Source organism: Conger conger, chromosome 7 (genome assembly GCF_963514075.1).
Source record: "Conger conger chromosome 7, fConCon1.1, whole genome shotgun sequence".
NCBI classification, from domain to species: domain Eukaryota; kingdom Metazoa; phylum Chordata; class Actinopteri; order Anguilliformes; family Congridae; genus Conger; species Conger conger.
The window spans coordinates 22,129,685-22,141,640 of NC_083766.1; the positions used below are offsets into that span (position 1 = coordinate 22,129,685).

The 11,956-nt window shown below is 41.5% G+C and overlaps 1 protein-coding gene across 1 annotated transcript; it reads right to left on the reverse strand.

Moving 5' to 3' along the window:
* Window positions 1-3,459: 3,459 nt before the first annotated feature.
* On the reverse strand, window positions 3,460-7,917 carry LOC133133838 (alpha-2Db adrenergic receptor-like). Its single transcript, XM_061250078.1, has 2 exons — window positions 7,900-7,917; window positions 3,460-4,922 (listed from the first exon to the last, which is right to left on the reverse strand). The coding sequence occupies exons 1-2, from the start codon at window positions 7,915-7,917 to the stop codon at window positions 3,699-3,701; spliced, it is 1,242 nt and encodes a 413-aa protein (XP_061106062.1). The 3' UTR covers window positions 3,460-3,698.
* Between the last annotated feature and the right edge of the window lie 4,039 nt (window positions 7,918-11,956).

Here is an 11,956-nt window from a genome sequence, read left to right on the forward strand (position 1 = left end):
ATATTAAATTATATAGCAAACTCGAGGGACTACAGAGGTAGGCAAATATGACATGGTGCCGTGGGGCAGATATTACATTACATTACCGTTATTTAGCTCACGCTTTTATCCAAAGTGACTTCCAGTTGATTTGACTAATCAGGGGCCAATCCCCCCTGGAGAGATGCGGGGCTGAGTGCCTTGCTCAAGGACCCACAGCTGCTGAAATCTTATTGCGGCTATACTGGGGCTTAAACCAGTACCTTTCTGGGTCCCAATCAATCAACTTAGCCACTAGGCTACATGCTGCCCCAGTAATAAAACATGTATTATTATATTATAAAACATGTATGCACACTATGGTGCAGTGGGTAGCACTACTGCCTTACAGCAAGGAGGTCCTGGGTTCGAATCCCCGTCGGCCGGGGCCTCTCTGTGCGGAGTTTGCATGTTCTCCCCGTGTCTGCGTGGGTTTCCTCCGGGTACTCCGGTTTCCTCCCACAGTCCAAAGACATGCACGAGTCTAAATTGCGCGTAGGTATGACTGTGTGAGTGAATGGTGTGTGTGCCCTGCAATAGACTGGCGACCTGTCCAGGGAGTATTCCTGCCTTTCGCCCAATGTATGCTGGGATAGGCTCCAGCCCCCCTGCGACCCTGATCAGGATAAGCGGGTTCAGATAATGGATGGATGGATGTATGCACACTATATCTATATCTCTCTCTAGCTATATATCTAAATGTTTGTCTGTGTGCATAACATTGGTAAATACATCCCATTTATATCACCATCAAATTGTGCAGTATTAAAGACTACAATTTTGTGGAACACAAGTTCTCCAAGAATTCACCTGGGGATCATAGCGGATATAGGAAGTATATTTCAGAATAGGTCTATTTTATTATGGTATGCCTTAGAGTGTCACAATCATTAATCAATCACTAATCAGATCTGACATGATCACTGATCATTTATTTGACACATTCTCATATATTATTGTCAAAATAATCGCAAGAAAGTTTACAGCCAAATAGATTTTTCACCATCAATTTTATGCTGTGAATGACAATGATCTCAGTCATCAAGTCATTATTATGATTCATCCATGTGTGTTGTAATGATAATCTAGATGCAGCAGTGCTTTGATATGTATGAAAATGTGCAAATTATATAAAAAAATAAGTTTTTGAAAAAGATTAGAAATAAATTGAAGTCTCTTCTGCTTGACAGGTGAGAATTACGGGAGGCAGGCAGCAATACAAATGAATTCAAACAGCAGTCTTTTTAAAAACATAATTTACTTTAACCCACTGTGCTTTAATCTTATTCGGTGCAACATTGTTTTGAAAGACAGTACAGTATGTGTAAAGAAACCCTGGAGTGGTGTAAACATATTCATGACTAAGCTAAGAAAGTGTGAGTCGGATAATATTTCATGATCATAATATGTCACACTGAATTATAAAAGGCGTCTTCTCACTCCGCGATGTTATAGCTGCAGGATAGCATCTCGGTTGCTGTTGCTTGGGCCAGTTGGGATGATTTCCCATCTTACCCAGCAATAAAACCAATTCCCAGGTGTAGTGAGCGGGCGAGCTTTCAGCACTGTGGATAGCGATTGAGTCATGGGGTCGTTCAACGGATGAGCAGAGATCACATACTTTCAACAACTCAAAGAGCTGCTAGGAATCAGGATTGTCATTTTGACTTTCTGTTTCTCTCGTTGTTGTTGGCGTAGTTGTTTCTGTTGTAGTTGTTGTCGTCGTCGTCATTGTTTTGCTTGCTAACCTCAGCGCATTTCACACCCATTTCAGAGAATTTTGCCTGTCAGTGCCACGCAAATAGGGAAGACGCTGTCCTACGACCCTACCTGTATTTGATTTTGAAAAGATAATTTATTTTCAGAATGATTTAAGACAGACAACATCTTTCTTACACATAATGCATAAATACAGGACTGAATGGCAGATACAAGTAAATGTTAATATAAAAAGACTGTACATTGCCCTTGAAATGCGTGGGGCCTAGTCTATTAACAAAATGCATACATTTAACTGCGAAACCTGCATTTACACATTAATAGACTTACACATTAAGATCTCGCATCCAGAGAATACTGACCGTTACGCAATGTAAACAATAGCACGCTGTGGGAAAACAAAGCCCTTAAGTTAACGTGTGGGGCATTCTTCTCCTGTAGGTTAGGCCAAGGATAAACATCTTCTGTCATTGCTTTTCACAATGCTAAGCAAGTATAGCCTACCGCTAAAATAGTTTGCTTGACTCACGCGTATTTCATTTGCGCTCTCTTTCTCAGAGGCTCATATATCCATGCGGCGTAATGTGAAAGCCATCGTTGCATTCATCCAATCCTAATATCCGAATAATATGCGTGACTCAAGGCGAGAAAAGTAATTTGCCTGAAATATAAATCCTGGGGTCTGCATATAAAGATCCGTTTAGCCTCGCATTAAGGGATACGAGAGAAATAAAATCCACATGTATGCACATGATGCCGCGATACTTCATTACCCCCGCCAGTATTTCTGCGGTAAGTATATAGGCTAGGCATTGTGGTTGGTATTGAGTTCGGATCAGTTTTACTGAGGTGAAGGCTATTATCTACAACAAACATTTTCTCCAATATTTGAGCAAAATATTTAAATTTTACGCCTTCCTAGCGTGCACAGACGGCACTCTGTGGGCACTTTATTAGGTATTTATTAGACTTGCTTTTATTTTTTTATTTTTTTTTATTATTGGTCTTCTGCTGCTGTAGCCTATCCACTTAGAGGTTTGACACATCGTGTGTTCAGAGATGCTCTTCTGCATACCACTGTTGTAATGCGTGGTTATTTGCGTTACGGTCTGTTCTTTGTCTTTCGCACCATTCACGCACCATTTTGAGATCAGCCATTTTTTTAAATACTCAAATCACCCTGTCTGGCACCAACAATAATTCCACGGTCAAAATCACTTAGATCACATTTTTTCCCTATTCTCACATTTGGTCTGACAAACAGCTGAACATCTTGGCCACGTCTGCATGATTTTATGCATTTAGTTTCTACCACATGATTGGCTGACTAAATATTTACAAACTGGCGTACAGACCTACCTAATAAAATGGCCACTGGGTATATTTGAACAAATTCCTAACAGATTATTTTGATGTTGCAACCCCAATACCTTTTGATTCAGGCACTACTCGTTCTGCATCGTTACGCATCGCTTACAGTGCCTAAAGCGACCATCACCATTTCTGATAAATAAAAACACACACGTTTTATCAATTTGATTTTTGTATCGAACATTGGTCATGAGATGTGAAGTGACAGGAAATACGGTATGCTTGCAGTGTACGTTTTAATCGTTAAGGTACTGCAACTTTGCTTGAAAATACTTTGCTTTGCTTTTCGTGAAATGTCTTACAATTTCCTACTGTAAACATATAGGCTACAAAAACGCACCTTTTCACAATGCCAGACTAAACACTGACTAAGTGTATATTTTTCCAATCAATATCAACGACGCTTGGTGACGCGTGTTTTAGATGGGCGTGCAAACCATGAATTGCGCATACATATAAATACCTATCAATTCAAACGTATTTACATACCTAAATGTCACATGTCATAAATAACTATTTATTTGTATAGGTTCATGTAAATAGCCACCGACACGACTAAGTAGGAATAGAAATCGAAGCACAAAACAAATTCATGTGCGTTTCTCCGTCCTGCACAGGATTTTCTTGAACGCTTTTCGAAAATCCCTGTTGAAAATGGTGTAAATAATAGGATTTACTGAGCTGTTACAGTAGCCAATCCAAAAGAAAAGTTTGAATAGCGCGTCTGGGATTATGCAATTTTCCCTGCATATGGCGAGCAGGCTATAAGAGAAAAAGAACGGGAACCAGCAGAGCACGAAGACTCCCATCACCACCGCGAGCACGAAAGTGAAACGCTTCTCCCTCATCTGTGCCACTTTAGTCCTAGAAATGGACTGTTGCCGTTTCGACATTTGTTCCTGAAATAGTTGGGAAGCTCGACTGGAAGCCCAGGAAAGGCGACAGGACCGTTTGGCACAGTAGTTAGAGCCCTCCGTTTGACTCCTCTTGGAGAACCGAGAGTTCCCAATTTTGTTATCGGAGGGGACGCTCTCCTCCAGATCAATGTCGTCCAGTTCCTCCTGTCGCTGGTTGCTGCCTGAACTGTGACTGCTCGGACTCTCCATGTCCGACTTGTTCTTGCGCACGAAACAAGTCTCAGACTGCGAGGGTTGTCTCTCCAACCCGTTTCTGGCCACGAACACGGTCGCAGCGCGCTGCTTGGCCACCCGGTATATCTTACAATACACCAGAATCATTATTACGCAGGGCGCAAAGAACGACACCACGCAAGAAGAAAGAATGTACCAGGTCTCGTCATTGATCAAACATTCCCGCTCATCGTGTTTAGTCATAACCAGAGGCGGAAAGGAGATGACTGCTGATATGACCCACACCACTCCGATCATTGCCTTGATTCGTCGGGGCGTCCTCTTTAAGTTATAGCTCACTGCTTTTGTCACAGACCAATACCTGTCCAGGCTAATGGCACAGAGGTGGACGATGGATGAAGTACAGAATAGAACATCCAGGGCCAGATATAAAGCACACCAGGTGCTCCCGAAGTACCAGTATCCCATCACTTCGTTGGCAAGCGAGAAGGGAATGACCAAAGTGGCCACCAGGATATCTGCGGACGCCAGTGAAACCAGAAATAGGTTCTGAGGTGCCCGGAGCGCTCTGCTGGTGAAAACAGCCACCACGACCAGCACATTCCCCACGATGGTCACTGCGATGATTACGATGACAACCAGGATAATGAACGCAGCGGCGGTCTGGCAGTGTGGCGGGGGTCTAGATGCGCTTGTGCCGTTCGCATTCTCTGAGTTCTGCCCCTGCGAGGTAAGAGTCAGTTGGGTTCCATTCATTCTGTACGCATTTCGTTTCCTTTAAGCCTCGTTTGCCTTGTACATCCATACCACAGGTCCTGAGTGTCTGAGTCGAAAGTACAGCAAATTGAAAAGGTGCAATTGTATCAATTCCATTTGTCGCGTCAGTCCTCCCATGCCATATCGACCCATAGTTTGATTTACTCAATTACAAAAAAATTATATTAAAACTCATGCAGAATAAAGATCTGTCTTAATGTGGTTGACCTCGCAACAACCGCGATAAGATCCACCATACACACTGAGTTTATTTACTTTTTTCCGAGTTTTGAAAGGCTACAGCGTTGCAGGCGCCTTTATTTCTGGGGTTTCTGTCTTTCCAAGAATCAGACGGTCATGTTTCGGCTTTCACTTGTTTCCTTTCCACATGCTTATTTAATCGTTTATTTATCCACGACGCGTACAGTCGTTGCGCACTGACCAGCAAAAGCACCCGGTTAAAGCATTACGCCAGCCGAAGGCTTGGCATCATTCCGAGAGAGAGAAAGAGAGAGGCAGAGGGAGAGAGAGAGGGAGAGCGCGAGAGAGAGAGAGGGGTATCGCAGTGGTTGCTGTGACACACTAGTGACTTGCCAATCACAGTTCATGCAAGGTTTGTTTGCGCGGAATAAAAAACATTTCGTCAATTAGAGCCTGAATACGACCAGGATTGGGTTTTGAAGAATGTAAGCCTCGCTTAGTCTACCAAGCAAAAGCTATATATTCATCAGTCTAAATAAAAAAGCAGTTGTATATAAAAAATGTAATCCGATTCATGTCACAAGAATTAATAAATGTAATGTCAAGTTTACAAGAAGTTAAATAACATTATGACAAATGTAATGGGAGATACGTATGTCATGTCACTATGCCATTGGAGTGAAGAGGAGTTCAACCACACAGCTTTCATGAAAACAGTCATACCAGCTACTCCCCGCTGCTCAAGACACACAGGCACACACACACGCTCACACACACACATACACACGTACACACACACGCAGACATGCACACACATGCAGACACACACGCACAGGCACACACACACACATACACACGTACACACACACGCACACACACAGACATGCACACACATACACACACACACACTGACATGTGCACACACATACATGCGCAGACACACACACATGAACACACACACACATGCAAAAACACACACACGCACACACATGGACACACATGCACAAGCCCACACACACAGAGACAGACACACACACATGCATACACACATGTGCACTCACACACACACACGCAGTGTCTTAGCAATGACTAAATAATTCAGCATAATAATCATTGCCATAATTATTGATGAGTATAAATATATGAATATATGTATTGTTAATATTCATATATTTATACTCATCAATAATAATAATTATTATTGTGTGTGTTCATGTGTGTGTGTCTGCGCATGTATGTGTGTGCACATGTCAGTGTGTGTGTGTGTATGTGTGTGCATGTCTGTGTGTGTGCGTGTGTGTGTACGTGTGTATGTGTGTGTGTGTGCCTGTGCGTGTGTGTCTGCATGTGTGTGCATGTCTGCGTGTGTGTGTACGTGTGTATGTGTGTGTGTGAGCGTGTGTGTGTGCCTGTGTGTCTTGAGCAGCGGGGAGTAGCTGGTATGACTGTTTTCATGACAGCTGTGTGGTTGAACTCCTCTTCATAAGGAGGAGGATCAAACACAGAGAGGGAAAGAGCTCGCAGGCATGCTCTGTGCCCCGGAGCCACTGATCTCAAAGATGTGCCTCCATCCCCTTTCCCTCCATTTAACCCTCTCTTTTCTCCAGATCTTTCTTTTTCTGGAGCTCTTTTTTCTCTCTCCATCTGTCACAGTGGCTTCCCAGCCCTATTCCTGGAGATCTACCATCCTGTCCAGCCACAGCAAATCACGGCTCATTCAAAAGGTCTGGGGCTCGCATCATCGAGCAGGATATAAGTGCGGTAAAACCCGGAACCCTCTCAAATCTGGAACAGGGACTGAAGTAAAAAGAGTTGTTCCGGGTTTTATTCAGGGTAGATATCCAGATAACTCAGTAATCCTGCTTTGTGATCCAGGCACCAGATCTCATTGAGCTGCTAATTAGTAGACTCAGGTGTTGAGATGAAAACCTAAAGCAGGGATCATCAAATCACAGCCCTCGAGGTCCGAGGACTGCTGGTTTTCCATCCCTCGTCAGGTGTGAAGACAGTCTGGCCAATCGGTAAAACTAATTATTCAGCTAATTCAATGGGAGAAAAGAAAACCAGGGCCAGATTTGGATTTGAGGTCCAGATTTGATGATGGCTGACCTAGAGGATGGTAGATCTCCAGGAACAGGGTTGGGAACCACTGATCGATCACCTTCTTCATATGTACCCACACAGGAAAAAACTTTCCCTTTGTACCAGTCTCACTCGAGGACAGATTTTGTAAACCGACCGCATGGTCAGTTCCAGCATTGCTCCCATGCACTAATTAGTATCTGGTGCTAGTTGATTAATATTCATAGGGTGTCCGTAGATAGAACACCGATTGACACAGTACTGTCCTCGGTCACGGCACTTTACGCATACTTATTAGATTCATAATTAGGAAAGTTTTGGCTTCAGCTGTTGAGGAAACAATTTAATTTAATAATGCAGAGCAGAGTATCCAGTTGGTCTGACAAATCTGTGGTTGTACTTTCATGTCATGAAGACAGCAGCCGGAAGGCACACATTACCGTGGTGAATGTAAAACAAATACCACACTTCAACCCAAGAGTCCAGTCATTCCCCTTCTCTCACTCCAGCCTTATGAAATGCATTTTCTTTTAATCCCAAATACATGTCTTTACTACTTTACAAATTTAAAATGTAAACTAGAGATTTTTCTATAGGAATCTAGAGATTATAACTAAAATAGGACAGATAGAAAGTTAGAAAGTGAAATGTGAATATTTACAGCAGGGGAAACAGACATAGAGAGAATACATCTGAGAGTACATATCTGATAAACATGTCTGAAAGAATCTCGTCTCCCTTTCTCTCTCTCGCTCTCTCTCTCCCCCTTTCTCTCTCTCACTTTCTCTGTCTCTCTCTCTCTCTCACTCTCTCTCTCTCTCTCTCTCTCTCTGATCTCTCTCTTACAAATATATTTATATTTGATCACCACAGAATCCTGCATGCTTTGATCTCTCAAACATAACGCCATTCGGTGCTGACATATAATTGCATTGTGGTGATTATTACTACTTTTGCCAAGTTAATATGATTAGCTTTCTAAACCACATGTGTAGCATGCAGTTGTCTCAGTTATAAAGTAAATTGGAATTTAATTATTAGTATATCATTATTGTAAATTCTTGGATGGTCAATGCATTACAATTAATTACAAATTTGCAGTCAATTTAGACAAAATTACTAATACATTGGCAAAACAATTACCAGACATCAGTGCAGACACCTGCAAGCCACTTTTGCGTCATAAAACAATGATTTATTCTGGCTTTACATTCCCAGCCGCTGCTGGGTCTTTTCAGTCCCTACCAGCATAAAATACTGTTTCCCAAATAATTCTCAGGCCAGACTTGTTAGGCCTGTTTCAGCCAGCTAAGCACATTCACTCTCTGGCTGACCTGCCTAATGGCTGCCAATGCAGCGTATGATTGTTGTATCGTTCCAACTGACTGGCTGCCTGAAGACACAGCAGCTGTGTAGATGGTGCTAACAGAGAGAGGACGAACAGGATGAACCATGGGTAAAAATAGATCACATTACAAACACGGGAGCATAAAATAATATCCATTTCTCAAGCTCATTAAAACAGAACAAACCAAATTCCCCCCCTGCTTACACTTTCTAATTTATGAAAATGTACCTCAGGTTGTGCTCTAAAGCCCAGGGATTGTGTCTCATGACCGCATAAAACGTGATTAAATCTCTCATGATATAAGGTGTGCGATACTGGTGCGTGCTTAATATGGGGACAATCTTTTGGCTTTTTGGTATTCATCACAGTGGGCTGATATTTTAACCTTTTTCTTATTTTTTTAAACTTCTGTTCTGCTTGTCATTGTTGTTGTTTTTGAGTCAGGTCTCCTGTTGGCACAGGTCTTCAAAGAAGATGAAGAAGATGTCAAACATGTGTGAAGTCAAAATATGTTTTGTTTTGATTATGATGGAATAGCTGTGCCCTACTAAAAATATTGTTTGAATACAAAATTCAAAACATCCTCTTTGAGCATATGAACCCATGCGAGAATGTGTGCCATCTAGTGGAATCTTACTGTCACTACAATGATAGGCAAAATCAAAAATCAATACTCAAGTATCAGCTTTATGATAAACTAGGTTTTTACCTGATCAAATGTACATTATTTCATATCAATTGTCTATAATAGACCTACATACTTGAAAACCTCAGATTAAATATTTGAATTGCCTGTGTCCCTCAAAACCAGCGCATTGCAAATTGATGCCTAATCATATCAAAGTGCTAAAGCCAAGCACTCCATCTGAGTTAATCAATCAATTACAATTTAATCAGACACAAGCATGATGATTTATATTCATTAGCGCTTATTATTTGAAGATCAGAGTGACAGTCATTGTCAGGCCTGGAATATAAATTATGGGGGTGGGTTAATATAGCCAGACCGCACTTTAGGATCAAAATTCTTGACAGCTTTCCGATATGTCTCAGCCATGCATCCTTGTGCAGTTGATTGTGATTGTATATGGTATTTGTTAAAAGGGTTGTGTGACTGTGTTTTAATCAGGCTTTAGTGTCTGCGTTGTGCAGTTGATTGGGATTGTATATGGTATTTGTTAAAAGGGTCGTGTGACTGTGTTTTAATCAGGCTTTAGTGTCTACCTTGTGCAGTTGATTGTGATTGTATATGGTATTTGTTAAAAGGGTTGTGTGACTGTTTTAATCAAGCTATAGTGTCTGCCTTGTGCAGTTGATTGTGATTGTATATGGTATTTGTTAAAAGGGTTGTGTGACTGTTTTAATCAAGCTATAGTGTCTGCCTTGTGCAGTTGATTGTGATTGTATATGGTATTTGTTAAAAGGGTTGTGTGACTGTTTTAATCAGGCTTTAGTGTCTGCCTTGTGCAGTTGATTGGGATTGTATATGGTATTTGTTAAAAGGGTTGTGTGACTGTTTTAATCAGGCTTTAGTGTCTGCCTTGTGCAGTTGTCCTGGAATAAAGATATGTTAAAAACCAAGATAATAATGTGCAAAAGACATTAAATCTGTTTGTCTGTGCATCACTTTGTTTTATTCATAAGAGCTTAATTGTATCATACAGTTTCACATTGATGAGCACAGCATAATTAGTTCCTAATTATATAATCAGTCTTGTGACTGTGCTAATTGCCAGATGCTTGGTTACCTCAGATTGCCTGTTTCACCTTTTGAAATGAAGAATGGCAGTTCAGAGGATTGGGTGCTAGCTTTTTTCTGCTGTTCTTAAACATTAGCAACAACATACAGTTTCTCATCGCTGAAATTGTTTTTTCCAATTCATAATGATGTGCATCTAACAGCAACATAATGTTCTTGCTTGTATCTGGCAGGTAACTATCTAGCTTGGTGCGCTTCATGTTATCCTTGATATTACATCAGCACTGCCACATCTAAAGTTCTCTCTGCATCAATTATCTATCAACACATTATGTCAGTTATCCCCTAACACAGATTATGGCTCTCTTATCTTACCCTACATGATGTGACGATGTGAGAGTGTAGGTTGTTTTATTTCATGTTCATGAACTCAATTTATTTAAGATACTGATTTAATAATTGTCTCTGTATTTAATTTTTATCTTTATTTTATTCTGCCCTGCCAAACTGAACTTCAGTGGCAGCTTAGTGGAGCCAAATTAATTGTGAATTTGCCCTGAATCATCACTTAGATAGATATGGCAAGTGGTTGAGCAGTTTTACTTGTTCAACGCTTGCTATTACTTCCTCCAGGCAAACAGGAACGTGCTATTGTTGAAACAAAGTCAACCTCGGAGGCTGCTCAATAATTAATGTGGAGCAGTGGTCAAGACTACCCAGAGGATCATTCTCCATGAAAATTGCCCTTGTTCCAAAGTTTACATTTTCTCTTCACTGCCATGATGATGACCCAAGCCCATCATTAGGTCACCTGATCGACTATAACAGGGACGCCTGGAGGGCCGGTCTGCAAGCTGGTTTTTATTCCAACCAATTACCTTAATTCATTTTTCTGACCACTCTATGAATGATGTTTGTTCACTCCTGTTCTTGAGCACAGTAAAGTCTTTAGGATACACTTGCAGTCTGCAGCTGTAGCTGGTGCATGTACAATTGTCTGCTCAAGACATTATTTCGCAAATTAAATAACTAAGGGCAGAAGTTGGCACAAAATCCTGAAGCGGATCGGCCTTTGCTGTGCACCCCTGGACTATAACCTTCTGCCACTAGCTGCTTAACGGTCTCTGATCACATAACAACACTTTTTTTTACCTCCGAGACCCCTGAAATTACACCGTATAAAATCCCCAAGGAGAAAATCCCCCAGTCTGCTCTTTAAAGGTTATTATGTGTTGGTTCCCAGCAACTTCCACAGATGGCTCCATTATCCTCATGGCAAGCATAGCTAAGTCATGACCTCGTGCCCCATCAACAGCCTCCCAGGATAGGTCTGAGACTACAGCCAGCCTCTTTGACATGCGGTTCCTCGGGAGAAGAAGGAGGACAGTGGGAAAGGAAGCACAGGAGTGCGACTGATGAGCTGGTAAATTATGTTATGTTAGGTTATGTTATTCCCTCAATCGGTGGTTAAAACACAAACTAGAAATATATCGTATTTGTGGTTCTAAGATCTATGTGACTATAAGTCCCAATGCAGGGACAGTAATGTGGCATGGTGGCCAATATACAGGACATTGTGCTGCAGATACAATATTCAGCAATACTGAATAGTACAGTTATCAAATGGTACCCCTCCCTGATTATTTTCTGATACCTGTCACTGTGACTTAT